This window comes from Amblyraja radiata, chromosome 3 (assembly GCF_010909765.2).
Source record: "Amblyraja radiata isolate CabotCenter1 chromosome 3, sAmbRad1.1.pri, whole genome shotgun sequence".
Lineage (NCBI taxonomy): Eukaryota > Metazoa > Chordata > Chondrichthyes > Rajiformes > Rajidae > Amblyraja > Amblyraja radiata.
The window spans coordinates 103,856,374-103,879,476 of NC_045958.1; the positions used below are offsets into that span (position 1 = coordinate 103,856,374).

The 23,103-nt window shown below is 51.5% G+C and overlaps 1 protein-coding gene across 1 annotated transcript; it reads left to right on the forward strand.

Annotated features, from left to right (window-relative positions):
* Positions 1 to 765: 765 nt before the first annotated feature.
* Positions 766 to 12,609, forward strand: nim1k (NIM1 serine/threonine protein kinase). Its single transcript, XM_033018470.1, has 3 exons — positions 766 to 1,631; positions 6,020 to 6,288; positions 11,607 to 12,609. Exons 1-3 carry the CDS (start codon positions 1,274 to 1,276, stop codon positions 12,360 to 12,362), a joined length of 1,383 nt encoding a protein of 460 aa, XP_032874361.1. The 5' UTR covers positions 766 to 1,273; the 3' UTR covers positions 12,363 to 12,609.
* Positions 12,610 to 23,103: the final 10,494 nt, after the last annotated feature.

A 23,103-nucleotide genomic window follows, 5' to 3' on the forward strand; every position in this document is an offset into this window, starting at 1 on the left:
TATCCTGAGATCCTGAGTTGGGAAGACCAGGAGGGAGGTCGGGCGAGGTTTGGATGAGAGAGAGGTAGAAGGTGGAAGGTGGTGACCAGGGAGAGGACTCTCCTTGTCTGACAACGGGCCTGGTCATAAACCACCACCACCAGACCTCCTGAGACCTTCACCCCCCTACCCTCCCATTCCCGCTCGGAGCCTCCAACTCGACGCCCCTTTCCCAAGGTTGGGAAATGCACGCAGTAGCCGAGGGAAGGACCACCGATGGGGAACGCCGCTCCGGCCTTGTGACCACCCAGAGGAGGGCTCCCCTCGGGATGAGATGAGGCGGAGAGGGGCCGAGCGTGAGGGGCTTTCTCATCCGGCGAGGCCGAGCTCCTGAGAAGAACTCACCGCTGGACCAGAGGGGGACGGAGACAGAGAGACCACGCTCAGCGTGACTACAACTGTGCATTATTCCAGTGGAGCGTTCTTACTGAAGCACAGGGATCTGTCGCCATTCCTCTCGTAGGATAGGGTGGGGGGAAAAGAGAGTGAGAGAGAGGGAGTGTGTGTGTGAGAGAGAGAGAGAGTGAGAGAGAAAGAGAGAGAGAGAGACAGAGAGAGAAAGAGACAGACCGAGTGTGAAAGAGAGGGCTGAGTGAGAGAGAAAGAGAAACAGTGTGTGAGAGAGAGGGAGAGATGGAGTGAGAGAGAGAGTGAAAGAAAGAGAGAGAGAAAGAGAGACAGAGTGTGAGAGAGAGGGAGAGATGGAGTGAGAGAGAGAGTGAGAGAAAGAGAAAGAGTGTGAGAGAGAGGGAGAGAGAGTGTGTGTGTGAGAGAGAGAGAGAGAGAGAGAGAGAGACCACCAGCACTCCTTCCCCTCCTCTCGTCTCCCCACATCTGTGAATTCAAGACCTGTCCCTCACTCCATCCCTGGACCTTGGTCAGCGGGTCCCGTCCCATCTTCTCCTCCTTCTCCCCAACTCAGGAGGTGTTGGAGACCCCGGCCAGCTGGACAGGAGGACTGGTCAACACCCCGTCCGAAGGTCAAGAAAGAGCCGGCACAGCAAGATCCCGCAGGTGCTCCCCGAAGAGTTGGATCGCCAACGTTGAGACTGCTCCTCGTTCTGTCTCCCGAATTAGCCGTTGGTGGAGAGGATTCTCAACGCTGCAAGGACCCCCCCCCCTCCCCTAGCCCTCGAAACATTGTGAGCTGGGATTCAAACCCAGACCCCCTCCCACCCTCCCCTCCCCCCAGCCGGACGATGGGGAGCAGGTGGTGAGCGAGGCGGGGAGGGCGATGACGGCGGTCTACGCGCTGGGCGCGGCCGTGGTGAGCCAGAGCTACGCCGGCTGGGGCCGCAACCCGGGCGGCGAGGACGGAGGAGGAGCAGGAGGAGGGCGGCCGCAGGAGGAGGCGGAGGCAGCAGAGGGAGGGGAGGAGGAGGGGGCCAGGAGGCAGGGGGAGGGGGGAGTGGTGGGAGGGCAGCGGCGGAGGCTCACCCCGCTGGAGAGACTCACCCACCAGCTGTCGCATGATGAGCCCACCGTGAGGGAGGTGACGCTGGGCAAGAGGATCGGCTTCTACCGGCTGAGGGGGCAGATCGGAGCCGGAAACTTCTCGCAGGTCAAGCTGGCCGTTCACTCGCTGACCAGAGGTAGCCTGGGGCTGGCGGGGGGGGGGGGGGGGGGGGGGGAGCGGTGGTAGTGGGGCGGAGGGCATAGGTCACAGAAAGGCTGTGGAAGCCATCAATGGATATTTTTTAAGGCAGAGATAGATTCTTGATTAGTACGGGTGTCAGGGGTTATGGGGATAAGGCAGGAGAATGGGGTTAGGAGTCCAGTCAAGTCAAGAGAGTTTATTGTCATGTGTCCCACACAGGACAATGAAATTCTTGCTTTGCTTCAGCACAACAGAACATAGTAGGCATGAATACAGAACAGATCAGTGTGTCCATATATCATTATATAAATATATACACACATGAATAAATAAACTGATAAAGTGCAAATAAACAGATAATGGGCTATTAATGTTCAGAATTTTGTTTGAGGAGTTTAATAGCCTGATGGGTGGGGAAGTAGCTATTCCTGAACCTGGTTGTTGCAGTCTTCAGGCTCCTGTACCTTCTACCTGAAGGTAGCGGGGAGATGAGTTTGTGGCCAGGATGGTGTGGGTCTTTGATGATGCTGCCAGCTTTTTTGAGGCAGCGACTGCGATAAATCCCCTCGATGGTAGGGAGGTCAGAGCTGATGATGAACTGGGCAGTGTTTACTACTTTTTGCAGTCTTTTCTGCTCCTGGGCGTTCAAGCTGCCGAACCAAGCCACGATGCAACCGGTCAGCATGCTCTCTATTGTGCACCTGTTAGAGAGAGTCCTCCTTGACAAACCGACTCTCCCTAATCTTCTCAGGAAGTAGAGGCGCTGATGTGCTTTCTTTATAATTGTCATCAGTGTTCTCGGACCAGGTGAGATCTTCAGAGATGTGCACGCCCAGGAATTTGAAGCTCTTGACACTTTCCACCATCGACCCGTTGATATAAACGGGACTGTGGGTCCCCATCCTACCCCTTCCAAAGTCCACAATCAGTTCCTTGGTTTTGCTGGTGTTGAGAGCCAGGTTATTGTGCTGGCACCATTTGGTCAGTTGGTTGATCTCTCTTCTATACTCTGACTCGTCCTTATCAGTGATACGTCCCAAAACAGTGGTGTCGTCAGCGAACTTGATGATGGAGTTCGCACTATGACCGGCTACGCAGTCATGAGTATAGAGTGAGTACAGCAGGGGGCTGAGCACGCAGTCTTGAGGTGCTCTCGTGCTGATTGTTATCGAGGCTCACACATTTCCACCAATACGAACAGACTGTGGTCTTTGAATGAGGAAGTCGAGGATCCAATTGCAGAGGGATGCGCAGAAACCCAGATCTGAGGGAGGGAGAGATAGATCAGCAATGATTGAATGGCGGAGTACGCCTGATGGGCCGAATGGCCTAATTCTGCTCCGATCACTGTTATAAACATGAAACTGGACCAACCCGCCCCTCACCTTGTCCCAGGTCCATGTAGAAGCCACCCCTTTCCCAACACGGTAGGGCAGCGGGTAGAGCTGCTGCCTCACAGCGCCAGGGATCCTGGTTCGATCCTGACAATAGGTGCTGTCTGTACCGAGTTTGCACCTTCTCCCCGTGACCACGTGGGTTGTCTCCGGGTGCTCCGGTTTCCTCCCACGCTCCGAAGACGTGCGTGGTTGCAGGTTAATTGGCTTCTGGAAATGATCCCTAGTGTGTGGGATAGAACTAGTGTACGGGATGATCGATGGTCGGCGCGGACTCAGTGGGTCAAAACAGGTCTGTTTCCGAAAGGACTGGGGCGCTGATCATGTGATAGTAGAATTAGGCCATTCGGCCGATCAGGTCTACTCCGCCATTCAATCGTGGCTGATCTATCCCCATTCATCTACCTTCCCCATAACCTCTGACACCCGTACTAATCAAGAATCTATCTGTGTAAGAAGGAACTGCAGATGCTGGTTTAAATCGAAAATAGACTCAACAAGCTGGAGTAACTCAGCGGGACAGGCAGTATCTTTGGAGAGAAGGAATGGGCGACGTTTCGGGTCGAGACCCTTCTTCAGACTGATGTCAGGGGAGGGGGTGGGACAGAGATAGAATGTAGTCGGAGACAGTAAGACTGGTGGGAGAACTGGGAAGGGGGAGGGGATGGAGAGAGAGGGAAAGCAAGGGCTATCTGAAGTTAGAGATGTCAATGTTCATACCACTGAGGTGTAAACTACCCAAGCAAAATAAGAGGTGCTGTTCCTCCAATTTGCGCTGGACCTCGCTCTGACAATGGAGGAGGCCCAGGACAGAAAGGTCGGATTGGGAATGGGAGGGGGTTGAAGTGCTGAGCAACCAGGAGATCAGCTAAATCTCTGCCTTAACAATATCCACTGATGGCCTCCACAGCATTCTGTGGCAAAGAATTCCACAGATTCACCACCCACGGACTAAAGAAATCTCTCATCTCCTTCCTAAAAGAACGTTCTTTAATTCTGAGCCTATGAGCTCTAATCCTAGACTCTCCCACTAGTGACACCATCCTCTCCCCATCCACTCTATCCAGGCCTTTCACTATTCTGCACGTTTCAATGAGGTCCCCCTCATCCTCGTCCACCCCTGCCTGTGCACTTGCCCCTCTCCCTCCGCACTTCCCCTCGCCTTGTCCAAATGCCACCGTACATGTGGTACTAAAGTGAATTACACTGCAAACTGAGCTAAACGAAACTAAGCTCTGAACTAAACTATAAACTAAACTAAAATAAACCATAAAGTAAAGATCACTAACCTAAATTAAATTATAAATGAAACTAAACTCTAAACAAACCTAAATTATAAATAATAGAAACATAGAAAATAGGTGCAGGAGGAGGCCATTCGGCCCTTCGAGCCAGTACCGCCATTCATTGTGATCATGGCTGATCGTCCCTAATCAATAACCCGTGCCTGCCTTCTCCCCATATCTCTTTATTCCACTAGCCCCTAGAGCTCTATCTAACTCTCTCTTAAATCCATCCAGTGATTTGGCCTCCACTGCCCTCTGTGGCAGGGAATTCCACAAATTCACAACTCTCTGGGTGAAAAAGTTTTTTCTCACCTCAGTCTTAAATCGCCTCCCTTTTATTCTAAGACTGCGGCCCCTGGTTCTGGACTCGCCCAACATTGGGAACATTTTTCCTGCATCTAGCTTGTCCAGTCCTTTTATAATTTTATATGTTTCTATAAGATCCCCGCTCCATCCTTCTAAACTCCAGTGAATACAAGCCTAGTCATATGTTTCTATGGGTTATTGATTGGGGACGATCAGCCATGATCAATTGGCTTTGGGAAAATTGTTAAATTGTTCCATTCTTGCTATTGAGGGAGTGCAGCGTAGGTTTACAAGGTTAATTCCCGGGATGGCGGGACTGTCATATGCTGAGAGAATGGAGTGGCTGGGCTTGCACACTCTGGAGTTTAGAAGGATGAGAGGTAATCTCATTGAAACATTTATATTATACAATCTTATGTTAAGGGGTTGGACAACCTGGAGGCGGGAAACATGTTCCCGATGTTGGGGGAGTCCAGAACCAGGGGCCACAGTTTAAGAATAAGGGGTAAGCCATTTAGAACGGAGACGAGGAAACACTTTTTCTCACAGAGAGTGGTGAGTCTGTGGAATTCTCTGCCTCAGAGGGCGGTGGAGGCTGGTTCTCTGGATACTTTCAAGAGAGAGCTAGATAGGGCTCTTAAAGATAGCAGAGACAGCTGATATGGGGAGAAGGCAGGAACGGGATACTGAATGTGGATGATCACAATGAATGGCGGTGCTGGCTCGAAGGGCCGAATGGCCTCCTCCTGCACCTATTTTCTATGTCTAGTCTTTTCAATCTTTCCTCATATGATAGTCCCGCCATCCCAGGGATCAATCTCGTGAACCTACGCTGCACTGCCTCAATCACAAGGATGTCCTTCCTCAACTTAGGAGACCAAAACTGTACACAATACGCCAGATATGGCCTCACCAGAGCCCTATACAACTAAACTAAACTCAGTATCTAAACTAAAAAACGAAACTATAAATTAAAACTAAGCTAAATTATAAACTAAACTACTCTGGGTAACAGATCCTGGCATTTATACTATATTTCTCTCATGATCTTGTACACCTCTATAAGATCACCCCTCATCCTCCTGCGCTCCAAGGAATAGAGTCCCAGCCTGCTCAATCTCTCCCTGTAGCTCAGGCCCTCGAGTCCTGGCAACATCTTCTCCGCCCCTTTCCTGCTTAACGTTACTCCCTTTATCCCGTATCTGCACACTGTCAACTCAAATTTCACCGTACCTTAGTTGGCCGTTAAGTTTTGGCGACCTTGAACTTGGACTTGGGCGGCTCGGTTGTGATCATGTACAGTCTTTCCGCCGACTGGTTAGCACCCGGCAGGAAGCTTGTCGCTATACCTCGGTGCCCGTGACGATGAACTAATTCTTCCCCGTCCTCTGCCTCAGAGAAAGTGGCCATCAAGATCCTGGACAAGACCAAGCTGGACCAGAAGACGCAGCGCCTGCTGTCGCGGGAGATAGCCAGCATGGAGCGACTGCACCACCCCAACATCATCAGGCTGTACGAGGTGATCGAGACGCTGTCCCGGCTGCACCTGGTGATGGAGTATGCGGGTGGGGGAGAGCTCTTCACCAGGATCAGTGCCGAGGGCAGGCTGCAGGAGGATGAGGCCAAGGACATCTTCGCCCAGATAGTGTCTGCCGTCAAACACATGGTGAGCCTCCCCTCGTCTTTAGTTTCGGGTTTGTTTCAGAGATACAGCGCGGAAACCGGCCCTTCGACCAGCTAGCACCACCCTACACTCTGGGGACAATTTACAATTTTTACCAAAGCCAGCTAACCTACAAATCTGTAGGTACGTCTTTGGAGCGTGGGAGGAAACCGGAGCACCCAGGGAAAACCCACATGTGGAGAACGTGCAAACTCCGTACAGACAGCACCCGTGGTCAGAATGGAACCCGGGTCTCTGGCACTGTAAGGCCACCGCTGCCGCCCTATCCTACCAACTCCGGAGCAGTCTAGTCATTCAGCAGGCAAACTGGCCCTTCAGGCCATCTGCTCCACACCAACCCCATCTGTACTAGTCCCACCTGCCTACGTTTGGCCCACTTCCCTCCAAACCTTGACGGCTCTGGGCCTGGAGTTTAGAAGGATGAGGGGACACCTCATTGAAATTGACCGAATAGTGAAAGGCCTAGATGTGGATGTGGAAAGGATGTTTCCACTAGTGGGAGAGTCTAGGACTAGAGGGCACAGCCACGGAATAAAAGGATGTACATTAGAATGTCGATGAGGAGGAATTCCTTTAGCCAGGGGGTGATGAATCTGTGGGATTCATTGCCACAGAAGGCTGCGTAGGCCAGGTCGATGGATATTTTTAAAACATTGACAGGTTCGTGATTAGTGTGGGTGTCAGGGTTATGGGGAAAAGGCAGGAGAATGGGGTTGAGAGGGAAAGATAGATCAGCCATGATTGAATGGCGGAGTAGACTTGATGGGCCGAATGGCCGAATTCACCTCCTATGACTTAAGAACTAATGAAACTACCTGTGTACCTTTCTTAAACGTCGTGGTGGATAGTGTGGGAGATCGGCACGACTGCCATCACCTCTCCAGTCCTTCACACAGACCAGACCCCCCACCATTGTAGATGTAGCCCAGTCCATCACACAGACCACACTCCCCACCATTGTAGATGTAGCCCAGTCCATCACACAGACCACATTCCCCACCATTGTAGATGTAGCCCAGTCCATCACACAGACCACACTCCCCACCATCGCCTCCATCTACACTTCACGCTGCCTTGGGAAAGCAGCCAACATAATCAAAGACATGTCCCTGTCCCACCCCGGTCATTCCTTCTTCTCCCCGCTCCCATCCGGCAGAAGGTACAGAAGCTTGAAAGCGCGCACCACCAGACTCAGGAACAGCTTCTTCCCCTCTGTTATCAGGCTTCTGAACGGTCCTTCCATAAGCTAGGGTGCTGTCCGATTCACCTCTACCTCATTGTGGACATTGGACGTTGGGCCTGATGGTCTGCATCCCAGAGTACTCAAGGAGGTGGCCCTGGAAATCGTGGATGCATTGGTGATCATTTTCCAATGTTCTCTCGACTCTGGTTCAGTTCCTGTGGACTGGAGGTTAGCCAATGTAACTCCACTTTTTAAGAATGGAGGGAGAGAGAAAACGGGGAATTCTAAACCAGTTAGCCTGACATCGGTAGTGGGGAAGATGCTTGAGTCGATTATTAAAGATGTTATAGCAGCACATTTGGAAGCAGTGACAGGATCGGTCAAAGTCAGCATGGATTTATGAAGGGGAAATCATGCTTGACTGATCTTCTGGAATTTTTTGAGGATGTAACAAGTAGAATGGATAAGGGAGAGCCAGTGGATGTGGTGTATCTGGACTTTCAAAAAGCCTTTGACAAGGTCCTACACTAGAGATTAGTGTGCAAAATTAGAGCACATGGTATTGGGGGTAGAATATTGACATGGATAGAGAACTGGTTGACAGACAGGAAGCAAAGAGTAGGAATTAACGGGTCCTTTTCAGAATGGCAGGCAGTGACTAGTGGGGTGCCACAAGGCTCGGTGCTGGGACCCCAGTTATTACAAAAGGTAGACAGAAATGCTGGAGAAACACAGCGGGAGAGGCAGCATCTATGGAGCGAAGGAATAGGTGACGTTTCGGGTCGAGACCCAGAAGGGTTGCACAGGGCCGTGGTGAGACCGCACCTGGAGTATTGTGTGCAATTTTGGTCTCCTAATTTGAGGAAGGACAATCTTTCTATTGAGGGAGTGCAGCGTAGGTTCACCAGGTTAATTCTCAGGATGGCGGGACTGTCATATGATGAAAGAATGGGTCGACTGGGCTTGTATTCACTGGAATTTAGAAGGATGAGAGAGGATCTTATAGAAACATATAAAATTCTTAAAGGACTGGAAGGATAGATGCAGGAAAAATGTTCCCGATGTTGGGGGAGTCCAGAACCAGGGGTCACAGTTTACGAATAAGGGGTAGGCCATTTAGGACTGAGATGAGGAAAAACATTTTCATCCAGAGAGTTGTGAATCTGTGTAATTCTCTGCCTCATAAGGCAGTGGAGGCCAATTCACTGGGTGTTTTCAAGTGAATTAGATTTAGCTCTTAGGACTAAAGGAATCAAGGGATATGGGGGGAAAAGCAAGAATGAAGTACTGATTTTAGATGATCAACCATGATCATAATGAATGGCAGAGCTGGCTCGAAGGGCTGAATGGCCTACTCCTGCACCTATTTTTCTATATTTTCTATGTTTCTAGGTCTCTGGAACTGATGCGTTACAATGCTGAGTATATTCTGCACTCTGTATCTTCCTCTTTGCTCTACCTGCTGTATGTGAGCTTGTCTTGATTGTATTTATGTGTAGTATTATCTGATTTATTTGGATAGAAAGTTTTTCCCTGTATCTCGGTACAATCGCTGATAAGCTTTGTTTTGCACGCTATCCAAACGTATCCGATAATCCTACACATAAATCTAGATCAAGCCAAACTCCAGTACAATAGGTGGAGCAAAGGGGAAGATACAGAGTGCAGAATATAGTTCTCAGCATTGTAGCGCATCAGTTCCAGAGACAATAATAAACGTAGACCTAAACCATTGCTGATAAGGTAGACAGTCAATAGACATTAGGTGCAGGAATTGGCCATTCAGCCCTTCGAGCCAGCACCGCCATTCAATATGATCATGCCTGATCATCCACAATCAGTACCCCGCTCCTGCCTTCTCCCCATATCCCCTGACTCCACTATCTTTAAGAGCCCTATCCGGTTCTCTATTGAAAGTATCCAGAGAACCGGCCTCCACCGCCCTCTGAGGCAGAGAATTCCACAGACTCACAACTCTCTGTGAGAAAAAGTGTTTCCTCGTCTCCGTTCTAAATGGCTTACCCCTTATTCTTAAACTGCGGCCCCTGGTTCTGGACTCCCCCAACATCGGGAACATGTTTCCTGCCTCTAGCGAGCCCAAACCCTTAATAATGTTACATGTTTCAATAAGAATGCCTCTCATCCTTCTAAACTCCAGAGTGTACAAGCCCAGCTGCTCCATTCTCTCAGCATATGACAGTCCCGCCATCCCGGGAATTAACCGTGTAAACCTACACTGCACTCCCTCAATAGCAAGAATGTCCTTCCTCAAATTAGGGGACCACAACTGCACACAATACTCCAGGTGTGGTCTCACTAGAGCTCTGTACAACTGCAGAAGGACCTCTTTGCTCCTATATTCGATTCCTCTTGTTATAAAGGCCAACATGCCATTCACTTTCTTCACTGCCTGCTGTACCTGAATGTTTTCTTTCATAGACTGATGAACAAGGAAAACCTTTTCCCCTGGGTGGAAATGTCACAAACTAGAGGGCATATAGTGAGAGGGACAAAGTTTAAAGGGGATGAGCGGGACAGGTTGTTTTTTGTTACCCGGAGGTTGGTAGGTGGAACAGCGCTGCCAGTGGAGGCGGTAGAGGCAGGCACGATAGGGGGCGGCACAGCAACGCAGCTGGTAGAGCCGCGACTGCTGTCTGTGTGGAGTTTGCACGTTCTCCCCCGTGACTATGTTGGGTTTCCTCTCGCGTTGATTGGCGGCGCGGTCTCGGTAGGCCGGAGGTCTTGTTTCCATGTTTTTGTCTTTTCGTCAGTTGCTCAGTCCCAAGTTCATGGGGTCGATCGTCGTTCTGTGCAGGAGTTTTAAAAAGAGCGAGGGTTTGCAGCGTGGTGACAGGCCACTCGGCCCCAGGTCCATGCTGGCCCGTTGCAGCCGCCGCCTCCATTCGGGTCGTCCCGTGAACCGCCGCGGCTCGCCGGGACCCACCAACCACCCACTTACGTCAACCCTTACACCAATCCAAGCCAATTGTGTTCCCTTCGCGTTGATATCAATTTGCCCCCGAGATTCTGCCACCCCCTGCACACGAGGGGGGCAACTTACAGAGGGCCAGTTATCCTACAGACCCGCGCGTCTTTGGGACGTGGGAGGAAACCGGGGCACCCGGGGGTAAAACCCACGCGGTCACAGGGAGAACGTGCAAACTCCACACAGACGGTACCCGAGGTTAGTATCGAACCCTGGTCATGGAGTGATACAGCGTGGAAACAGGCCCTTCAGCCCAACTTTGCCTACACCGACCGACATGCCCCATCTACACTAGTCCCACCTGCCTGTGTGTGGCCCAGATCCCTCGGAACCTGTCCTAATGGGTCTACCAGCTGCACGCCCAGGGAGGGTAGGGTAGGGGAGCGAGGAGGGAGGGGTGTGTTGGATCTTTGACTGCTGGGCTACCTCACCCTCACTCTCTCTACCTCTCCCTCCTCTTTCTCTCTCATTCTCCCTCCCTCTCCCTCTCTTGTTCTCCCTCCCACTTTCCCTCTTCCTCCCTTCCCCATTCACTCTCTCCCACACTCTCCCTCTCCTTCTCTCACCCTATCCATCCCTCCCCCTCTCCATCTCCCCTTGCCCCCCCCCCCACACTTCCCCTCCTCATCTCCCTCTCCCATGCTATCCTTCTCCTTCACACTCTCTCCTATTCACTCTCCCTCCGACCCACTCCCTTTCCCACTCTCTTCCTCCCTCCTTCCCTCTCTTCCTCTATCCCTGCCTCTCCCTCTCCCCCCTCACTTTCGCCCACACTGTCTACCCCTCTCTCCCCCACACTCCTTTTCCCCCTCTCCTACATCTCCCCCCCTCCCCCTCTCTCCCCCTCTCTCACCCCCCTCTCTCCCCATTTCCCCCCCTCTCCCCTGCCCCTCCTCTCTCCCTCCGCTCTCTCTCCCCCTGTCTCCCCCCTGCCTCCCCCCTCTCCTCTCCCCCCTCTCTCCCCATTTCTCCCCCTCTCTCTCCCCTGCCCCATCCTCCTACTTTCTCCCCCCTCCTTCTTACTTCCTCCCCCTCTCTCTCCCCCTCTCACCCCCCTTTCTCTCACTCCCCTCTCTCTCCCTCTCTCTCCCCCACTCTCCCTCTCCCCCCCCCCCCCCCCCCCCCCTGCAGCATGAGAAGGGCACGGTGCACCGAGACCTGAAGGCGGAGAACATCTTCATAGCGCTGGGGGGCCGGGTGAAGGTGGGCGACTTTGGCTTCAGCACGGTGTGCGGGCGCAACCAGACACTCAGCACTTTCTGCGGCTCTCCCCCGTACGCGGCGCCGGAGCTGTTCCGGGACGAGAGCTACGCCGGGGCGGCGGTGGACATCTGGGCGCTGGGAGTGCTGCTGTACTTCATGGTGGCTGGGAGCATGCCGTTCCGGGCGGAGACTGTGGCCAAGCTGAAGCGCAGCATCCTGGAGGGAGTGTACCCGGAGCCGCCCCACCTGTCGGCACCCTGCGGCCGCCTCATCCGCTCCCTGCTGCGGGCAGCGGCCAGCGAGCGCTGCAGCCTCCAGCAGCTGGTCCACAGCGAGTGGATGCGGGGAGCCCACTGCTGCCGCCCCCTCGACCCCTTCCCCCTGGATCCGGGGCACCTGGCCGGGGGCTGCCAGGGGCTGAGGAGGGAGCAGGAGGAGACCAGGGGGGCGCTGACCGGGCTGGGGGTGACCGAGGCACACATGCTGGAGAGTCTGGGCAAGGGGCCGCGCAGCCCCGTCACTGGCCTCTACCGCATCGTGTTGCACCGGGCTCAGAGGAGGCAGTGCCCCGACCTGCTCCCTCTCCCCGCCCGACCCTCCCTTCAGCGCCGCGACTCCACCAAGATCAGGGCCCGGCTCCGAGGGCAGGCCAGCCACACCTCCAAGCTCTGCTCCATCTTGTAGGCCCTTCGGCCCGACCTGTCCATGCTGGCCAACAAGGCCCAACCAGACTAGAGTTATAGAGAGTCATAGGACATGGAAACAGGCCCTTCGGCCCAACCTGCCAATGCTGACCAACATGCCCCAACCAGAGTTATGGAGAGTCATGCACCATGTAAACAGGCCCTTTGGCCCAACCTGTCAATGCCGACCAACATGCCCCAACCAGACTAGAGTTATGGACAGTCATGCACCATGTAAACAGGCCCTTTGGCCCAACTTGCCCATGCCGATCAACATGGCTCATCTACAAGGGCGTCAGACACCGTGGAAACAGACCCTTCAGCCCAACATGGCCCATCTACATTAGAGTCATACAGTGTGGAAACAAGCCCTTCGGCCCAACTTGCCCATGCCGACCAACACGTCCCATCTACACTAGTCCCACTTGTCCAAATGTTTCTTAAATGTCTGCCTCCTCCACGTCCTAGTCTGGCAGCTTGTTCCAGCTCCACCCTTTGTGTATAAACGTTGCCCCTCAGGTTGCTATTAAATCTTTCACCTAAAACATGTCCACTGGTTCTCGATTTTCTTTACACTGAGCAAGCGACTCTGTATCTACCCGATATAGGCCCTTCGGCCCATCTTGTCCATGCTGACCAAGTTGGTATTTTGTGTTAGTCCCATTTGACTACATTTGGTCCATATCCTTCTAAACCGTACCCAAACACATATGTGTCTAAATGTCTTTTAATTGTATCTGCTTCTGCAGTCCCTCTGGCAGCTCGTTCCAGATATGGACTACCCTCTAAGTGAAAAGATTGTCTCTGAGCTCCCTCTCAAACTTCTCCCCTCTCACCTTAAGCCTGTGTCTAGTTTTAGAATTCTCTACCTGGGGAAAAGACTGTGAGCGTTCACTTTGCCCAAGCCCCTCATGGTCTCGTACACCCGACGATATAGTCCCAGTGTAAAATCACCTCTGCCAGTGTGAGGAAGGGTCTTGACCGAGAATGCGATCTGTCCACCTTCCTCTACAGATGCTGCCTGACCTGCTGAGTTTCTCCAGCACTGTGTGTTTCAGATCTGGCCTGTGTTCCAAGTCCAAATTCAATTCAATATTCCCAGCATGGGGTGAGGGTAGAGAGTGTGGCCCTGCTGGATGGTCCCAGTTCAAGACTCTTCCACTGATGGAAACATCTCTTCATCTACCTTGTCCTATCCCCTTGGGATGTTCAAGAAGGAACATTGTAGATGCTGGAAAATCGAAGGTGGACAAAAGTGAACACCTCCGCTCGGTCCGCATTAACCAACCTGATCTCCCGGTGGTTCAGCACTTTAACTTCCCCTCCCATTCCGAATCCGACCTCTCTGTCCTGGGCCTCCTCCATGGCCAGAGTGAACACCACCGGAAATTGGAGGAGCAGCACCTCATATTCCGTTTGGGCAGTTTACACCCCAGCGGTATGAACATTGACTTCTCCAATTTCAGGTAGCCCTTATTGTCTCCTCCCCTTCCCAGCTCTCCCTCAGCCCTCTTCCTTTCTTCTGCCTGACCTGCTGAGTTTCTCCAGCACTGTGTGTTTCAGATCTGGCCTGTGTTCCAAGTCCAAATTCAATTCAATATTCCCAGCATGGGGTGAGGGTAGAGAGTGTGGCCCTGCTGGATGGTCCCAGTTCAAGACTCTTCCACTGATGGAAACATCTCTTCATCTACCTTGTCCTATCCCCTTGGGATGTTCAAGAAGGAACATTGTAGATGCTGGAAAATCGAAGGTGGACAAAAGTGAACACCTCCGCTCGGTCCGCATTAACCAACCTGATCTCCCGGTGGTTCAGCACTTTAACTTCCCCTCCCATTCCGAATCCGACCTCTCTGTCCTGGGCCTCCTCCATGGCCAGAGTGAACACCACCGGAAATTGGAGGAGCAGCACCTCATATTCCGTTTGGGCAGTTTACACCCCAGCGGTATGAACATTGACTTCTCCAATTTCAGGTAGCCCTTATTGTCTCCTCCCCTTCCCAGCTCTCCCTCAGCCCTCTTCCTTTCTTCTGCCTGACCTGCTGAGTTTCTCCAGCACTGTGTGTTTCAGATCTGGCCTGTGTTCCAAGTCCAAATTCAATTCAATATTCCCAGCATGGGGTGAGGGTAGAGAGTGTGGCCCTGCTGGATGGTCCCAGTTCAAGACTCTTCCACTGATGGAAACATCTCTTCATCTACCTTGTCCTATCCCCTTGGGATGTTCAAGAAGGAACATTGTAGATGCTGGAAAATCGAAGGTGGACAAAAGTGAACACCTCCGCTCGGTCCGCATTAACCAACCTGATCTCCCGGTGGTTCAGCACTTTAACTTCCCCTCCCATTCCGAATCCGACCTCTCTGTCCTGGGCCTCCTCCATGGCCAGAGTGAACACCACCGGAAATTGGAGGAGCAGCACCTCATATTCCGTTTGGGCAGTTTACACCCCAGCGGTATGAACATTGACTTCTCCAATTTCAGGTAGCCCTTATTGTCTCCTCCCCTTCCCAGCTCTCCCTCAGCCCACTTCCTTTATTCTTCACCCCCCCCCCCCCCCCCCCCCCCCCCACACCCTACCTCAGTCTGAAGAAGGGTTTCGGCCCGAAACGTTGCCTATTTCCTCCGCTGAGTTTCTCCAGCACTTTTGTCTACCCTTGGGATATTGTTCTATGTTTGAATAAGGTCACACCACATGCTTCAAATCTCCAAGGAACGCAGACTCAAACTTAGTTTAGTTTAGTTTTAGAGAAACAGCACAGAAACAGGCCCTTCGGCCCACCGGGTCCGCACCGACCAGCGATCCCCGCACATTAACACTATCCGACACCCACTCGGGACAATTTACATTTACCAAGCCAATTAACCTACAAACCTGTACATCTTTGGAGTATGGGAGGAAACCGAAGATCTCGGTGGAAACCCACGTGGTCACAGGGAGAACGTACAAACTCCGTACAGACAGCACCCGTAGTCGGGATCGAACCTGGGTCTTCGGCGCTGCATTCGCTGTAAGGCAGCAACTCTACCGCTGCGCCACCGTGACTGCCACGCTGTGTAGACCGTGACCGTGTCTAGCCTCTGTCGATCTGGAAATCCTCTCATCCTCGAAATGTAAGAGTAGATTCACCAGTGAAGACCCATTCCTTCCCTCCAGAGATGCTGCCTGTCCCGCTGAGTTACCCCTGCTTTTTGTGTCTATCTTCAGCAGAGAAGAGAATGATTGAATCTTCAGTCCTGAATTTCTCCTTAATCGTGGTGCCCTGAGGCAGTCATTTACCAATACAGCGCAGAAACAGGCCCTTCGGCCCAAATTGTGCATGCTGACCAAGATGCCCCATCTACACTTGTCTCACTATCCCGCCTTTGCCACTTATCCCTCTCCATGTTGCTGTCCAAATGTTGCTATAGTCCATCTCTGGAGCAAGGGTAGCATAGTGCAGAGGGAATGGAGTACAGTCAGACACGATACCTATTCCAGTCAACGATGGTTGGCTGAAATACCATCACTAATTCACAAGTTATAGGAGTAGAATCAGGCCATTCGGCCCATCGAGCCCACTCCGCCATTCAATCATGGCTGATCTCTGCCTCCTAATCCCATTTTCATGCCCCCTTCCCATAACCGTTGACACCCGTTCTGATCAAGAATTTGGCTATCTTTGCCTTTAAAATATCCACTGACGGCCTCCACAGCTGTCTGTGGCAATGAGTTCCACAGATTAACTACCCTCTAAAGTAGTTCCTCCTCACCTCATTCCTAAAAGAGTGCCCTTTAATTCTGAGGCTATGACCTCTGGTCCTAGACTCTTCCACCAGTGGAAACATCCTCTCCACATCCACTCTATCTGTGCCTTTCATTATTCAGTAAGTTTCAATGAGGTCCCCCCTCAACCCTCTAAACTCCAGCGAGTAGAGGGCCAGTGCTGTCAAACGCTCATCATATGCTAACCCACTCATTCCTGGAATCATTCTTATAAACGACTATGGCCTTGTTGATTCATGGGTGGCATTAAGTTGGAAAGGTTGCGGAAGGGATTCTCCAGGAGTGACCTGTGCTTTCGGGCTTGAGTGGGAGGTTCGAAAGGCTGGGACTTTTTTTCCTTTGGAGTGTAGGAGTCTGAGGCGTGACCCTATTGCGGTTTATTGTTTTTTTTAGTTTAGAGATACAGCGCGGAAACAGGCCCTTCGGCCCACCGAGTCCGCGCCAGCCAGCGATCTCCGCACACTAACACTATCCCTACACACACACACACGAGGGACAATTTACATTTACACCAAGCCAATTAACCTGCAAACCTGTACGTCTTTGGAGTGTGGGAGGAAACCAAAGATCTCGGAGAAAACCCACGCAGGCCACGGGGAGAACGTGTAAACTCTGTACAGACAGCGCCCGTAGTCAGGATCGAACCCGGATCTCTGGCAAGACATCAACTCTAAGGCAGCAACTTAAGATAGCAACTCTACCATTGTAAGGCAGAAACTCTACCGCTGCTCCACTGTGCCGCGGTGTATAAGATCAAGAGGGCCAGGGATAAAGTGAATGCTCATAGTCTTTATCCCAGGGTAGAGGATTCTAAAATTAGAGGGCACAGAATTAAGGTAAGAGGGGAAAGATTTAAGAGGGACCTCAGGGGCAACTTTTCCACTCGCAGGGTAGTCTGTAATCTGGAAGCTAGAAACGCGAATGCAACTACGATTTTCACTAGTTATTTGGACAGATGTATGGATAGAAAGAGATTGGATGGCTATGGGCCAAATGTAGGCAATGGGGAATAGTACGTACTGTCGGAAGGAACTGCAGATGCTGATTTATACCCAAAACGGACACAAAATGCAAGCATAACTCAGTGGGTCAGGCTGTACAATACAAAACAGACCCTTCGGCCCACCTTGACCATGCCGACCAAGTTAGCACGCTAGACTAGTCCCCCATATATAGACACAGAGTGCTGGAGTAACTCAGTGGGTCAAGCAGCATCTCTGGAGAAAAGGAATAGATGATGTTTCGAGTCGGTACCCTTCTTCAGACTGGAATGAAAGGTCTTGGTCTGAAGAGGGGTTCCAACCTGAAGCGTCATCTATTCCCTTTCTCCGGAGATGCTGCCTGACCCGCTGAGTTACTCCAGCACTCTGTATCTATCTAAGGGGACTAGTGCGTACACTAGCGCACAGTGTGTGTTGGCAAGGGATATATTGCATCCATCATAGAAACAGGGCCTTGGTCTGACACATCATGGAACAGTACAGCACAGGAAGAGGCCCTTCGGCCCACAATGTCTGTGCTGAACATGATCCCAATACCAACTCTCCTCTGCCTGCACGTGATCCATATCCCTCCATTCCCTGCATATCCATGTGCCTATCCGAAAGCCTCTTAAACACCACTATCGTATCTGCCTCCACCACCACCCCTGGCAGCGCGTTCCAGGCACCCACCATCCCTCTGTGTGAAAAAACGTACCCTCCTAAACGCACATCTCCTTTCAACTGCCTGGATAGAGTGGATGTGGAGAGGATGTTTCCACTAGTGGGAGAGTCTCGGAGCAGAGGCCATGACCTCAGAATAAAAGGATGTACTTTCAGAAAGGAGATGAGGAATTTCTTTAGTCAGAGAATGGTGAATCTAGATTTCATTGCCACAGACGGCAGTGGAGGCTGTCAATGCGTACTTTTAAGGCGGAGATTGACAGATTCTTGATTAGCACAGGTATCAGGGGTTATGGGGAGAAGACAGGAGAGTGGGGGGGAAAGATAGATCAGCCATGATTGAATGGCGGAGTAGAATTTACGGTGCTGAAGGGCCTAATTCGGCTCCAGGATGGTATGAATTATAAGAGCCGCACATTGGTAGAGTTGCTGCCTTAAAAGCGCCAGAGACCAGAGTTCAATCCTGACCACGGGTGCTGTCTGTTTGTACATTCTCCCCGTGACCTGCGTGGGTTTTCTCCAGGTTCTCCAATTTCCTCCCACACACCAAAGGCGTGCAGATTTGTAGGTTAATTGGCTTGGTATAATTTTAAATTGTCCATAGTGTGTAGGATTAGTGCTGGTGTAGAGTGATCGATCATTGGTCGGCGCAGACGCGATGGGCCGAAGGGCCTGTTTCTGTGCTGTATCTCTAAACTAAACTTATCAGCTATGATTGTATGGCGGGATAGTCTCGATGGGCTGAATAGTCCACTTCTGCTCCTACAGCATATGAAGATGAACTTGTAAACATTGCTCGGACAGGGCCAGTGGCTCCAACACTCACTGAGATTCTCACTGGAAGGCGGATCTGGACTTTCATGCCCCGGCCAGTGATGAAGAAGTTGAATCGTCGGTTTCGGAGGAGAGTGTACGCAAGGAGAAACGGCAAAGGACTTTATCCACACATCTGCAGCTGGTAAATTTGAGGCACTGTGAAAAGCTACTCCCCCACATTCCACTCTTACCATCTTCCACAGATGGGTTGGGAACAGCTCTATCCACGACCGCAAGAAATTGCAGACAATTGTGTACGCAACCCAGACTATCACACAAACCAACTTCCCTTCCATTGACTCCATTTACACCTCACGCAGCCTCGGCAAGGACAGCAGCATCATCAAGGATTGGTCTCACCCCGGTCACTCCCTCTTCTCCCCTCTCCCATCAGGCAAGAGGTACAGAAGTGTGAAAACGCAGGTAGACAAAAATGCTGGAGAAACTCAACGGGTGAGGCAGCATCAACGGAGCGATGGGAATAGGCGACGTTCCGGGTTGAAGAAGGGTCTCGACGCGAAACGTTGCCTATTTCCTTCTCTCCATAGACGCTGCCTCACCCGCTGAGTTTCCCCAGCATTTTTGTCTACCTTCGATTTTCCAGCATCTGCAGTTCCTTCTTAAACAGTTTGAAAACACACATCTCCTGACACAATTTCTTCCCAGCTGTTATCAGGCAACCAAACCATCCTTCAGAGATAGATTAACTATCCATTCAAAGATAGATAGATTCTTGATTGGTACGAGTGTCAGAGGTTGTGGGGAGAAGGCATGAGAATGGGGTTAGGAGGGAGAGATAGATCAGCCATGATTGAATGAAGGAGTTGACCTGATGGGCTGAATGGCCTAATTCTACTATCACTTATGACCTTATGAACCTACTACCAACAAGAGAGCAGTCCTGACCTCCCATCTACCTCATAGGAGACCCTCAGACTCTTTGATCGAACGTTATTGGACTTTATCTTGCACTAAACATTATTCACTTCATCATGCATCTGTGCGCCGTTGATGGCTCGATTGTAATCATGTAATATCTTTCCGCTGACTGGTTGGCACGCAACAAAAGCTTTTCACTGTACCTTGGTATACATTACAATAAACTAAACTAACTAAATTAAACTAGAGAGCACACTATCGGGTTGCATCACAGCTTGGTTTGGAATAGCTCTGCCCAAGACCGCAAGAAATCGCAGAGTTGTAGATGTAGCCCAGTCCACCACACAGACCACACTCCCCACCATTGTAGATGTAGCCCAGTCCATCACACAGACCACACTCCCCACCATTGTAGATGTAGCCCAGTCCATCACACAGACCACACTCCCCACCATTGTAGATGTAGCCCAGTCCACCACACAGACCACACTCCCCATCATTGTAGATGTAGCCCAGTCCATCACACAGACCACACTCCCCACCATTGTAGATGTAGCCCAGTCCATCACAGACCACACTCCCCACCATTGTAGATGTAGCCCAGTCCATCACACAGACCACACTCCTCACCAGTGTAGATGTAGCCCAGTCCATCACAGACCACACTCCCCACCATTGTAGATGTAGCCCAGTCCACCACACAGACCACACTCCCCACAATTGTAGATGTAGCCCAGCCCATCACACAGACCACACTCCCCACCAATGTAGATGTAGCCCAGTCCACCACACAGACCACACTCCCCACCATCGACTCCATCTACACCACGCTGCCTCGGGGGAAAGCAGCCGGCATAATCAAAGACTTGTCCCTGTCGCACCCCAGTCATTCCTTCTTCTCCCCGCTCCCGTCCGGCAAAAGGTACAGAAGCTTGAAAGTGCGCATCACCAGCTTCTTCCACAGTCAATGTCAATTTTATTCGTCACAAGCACCCGAAGGTGCAGTGAAATGAATTTGCCAGTAGCGATATACTTGAAAAGAACACACAATACACAATAGAATTTAACACAAACATCCGCCACAGCATTCTTCACTGTGGTGGAAGGCAACAAAGTTCAGTCAGTCCTCCTCCTTTGTTCATCTGTGGTCGGGGCCACGAACCCTCCGTAGTCGCCGCTAGACGGCCCGATGTACAGGCCCTCTCGTCGGGATGATCAAAACTCCGACGTCGGGACGGTCAAACACACTCGAGTGACCGAATCGGCACTTTCCTACCAGAGACCGCAGTTTCAAGATATTATGGGCCGCAGGCCTGTGGTCGGAGCTCTTCTCTGGCGATCACCGGCAAGGGATCCCAGACTCCAGTGGTAAGTCCACGCCATGCCCGCGGCTAGAAGCTCCGCAGACCAAAGCTCCATGATGCTAAAGTCACCAGGCCAGCGATCAGAGCACTCCGCTCTGGTGACCCCCGGCAAAGGTTCACCCGCTCCGCGATGGAAAAAGTCCACGCTGCGCCCACTGCTGAAGCTCTGGTTCCGACTTCGGGAAAGGCCACTCCAATCCATGTGACAGGCCGCGAGGGAGGCAACATGGAAAAAGTTGCCTCTCTGTCGAGGAGGTGACCAAACGAGGACCCCCCCCCCCCCCCCTTCTCTTCCCCCCCACCCCCTACACAAGACATACCGAGAGAAACTAAACCAAACATTTGGACACACCAAAAAAAACAAGTCAAAATAACGAACACGCTGCTGGCAGGACAGCCGACTCGCAGCCCATCTGTAATCAGATTCTGAACGGTCCTTCCGTAAACTAAGGCTGTAATCCTGATCTTCCAACCTACCCTCATCGAAGACATTAGGACTTTTGTTGTGTAACTAACGCAGTAATATTATATTCTGGTGTTTTTCACTTTGCACTAGTTTAGTTTAGTTTATTGTCACATGTACAGAGGTACAGTGAAAAGTTTTTTGATGCGTGCTATCGTCAGTGGAAAGACTGTACATGATTACAATTGAGCTGTCCAGTGTACAGATACAGGATAAAGGGAATAAAGTTTAGTGTAAGATAAGACCCAGTAAAGTCCAAGAGTCAGCAATGAGGTAGATGGGAGGTCAGGACCCAACCCTAGTTGGTGAAAGGATGGTTCAGTTGCCTGATAACAGCCGGGAAGAAACTGTCCCTGAATCTGGAGGTGTGCGTTTTCACACTTCTGTACCTCTCGCCTGATGGGAGAAGAGGGAGTGACCGGGGTGCGACTGGTCCTTGATTATGTTGCTGGCCTTGCCGAGGCAGGTCAGGCAACATCTCTGGAGAACATGAAGACCCCCTACCTCTCATTTCCTCCACCCCCCCATCCCTTTACTTTACATCTCTTCTCTCTTTATCTGACACCCTTTGTCACTTTTTCCACCAGTTGCATTTGTCACTGGGCGGCACCGGTAGAGTTGCTGCCTCTTGGTGTCAGAGACCTGGGTGCGATCTTGTCCACTGGTGCTGTCTGTATGGAGTTTGCACGTTCTCCTGGTGACTGCCCTGGTTTCCTCCCCCACTCCAAGGACGTGCAGGTTTGTAGGTTAATTGGCCTGTGTAAATTGTCCCTTGTGTGTGGGATAGTGCTGGTGTACAGTGTGATCGCTGGTCTGCGTGGACCGAAGGACCAGTTTCCCAACCTACTCCACCCGGCCACCGATCTAAACCACCTCAACTGTATCCACCTATCACTTGCTAGGTTCTGTACCGCCCCCCGCCTCTCACCTCCAGCTTTCTTACCACAATTACAATTCGCCCCGACTCGAAACACCGTTTCCATTTCCCTCCACAGATGCTGCCTGACCCGCTGGATTCCTCCAGCACTTTGCTTTGGTCGTTTAGTTGTAGTGTATAGTGCGTTTTAGTTGCCATAGTCATACAGCATGGAAACAGGCCCTTCGGCCCTACTTGCCCATGCCAACCAAGATGCCCCACCGATACTAGTCCCACCTGCCCACGTTTGGCCCAAATCCCTCCAAACCGTTCATATCCATGTACCTGTCCCAATGTCTTTTAAATGTTGTTATAGTTCCTGCCTCAACTACCTCCTGTGGCAGCTAGTTCTATACCCCCACTGGCCCCTGAATGAAGAAGTTACCCCGAGAGTGGTATTTAGACGCAGGTGCAGGCCATTCGGCCCTTCGAGCCAGCACCGCCATTCAATGTGATCATGGCTGATCATCCCCAATCAGTACCCCGTTCCTGCCTTCTCCCCATATCCCCTGACTCCGCTATTTTTAGGAGCCCTATCTAGCTCTCTCTTGAAAGCATCCAGAGAACCTACCTCCACCACCCTCTGAAGCAGAGAACTCCACACTCACAACTCTCTGTGAGAAAAAGTGTTTCCTCGTCTCCGTTCTAAATGGCTTACTCCTTATTCTTAAACTGTGGCCCCTGATTCTGGACTCCCCCAACATCGGGAAGATGTTTCCTGCCTCTAGCGTGTCCAAACCCTTAACAATCTTATACGTTTCAATGAGAACTCCGCTCATCCTTCTAAACTCCAGAGTATACAAGCCCAGCTGCTCCATTCTCTCAGCATATGACAGTCCCGCCATCCTGGGAATTAACCTTGTAAACCTACACTGCACTCCC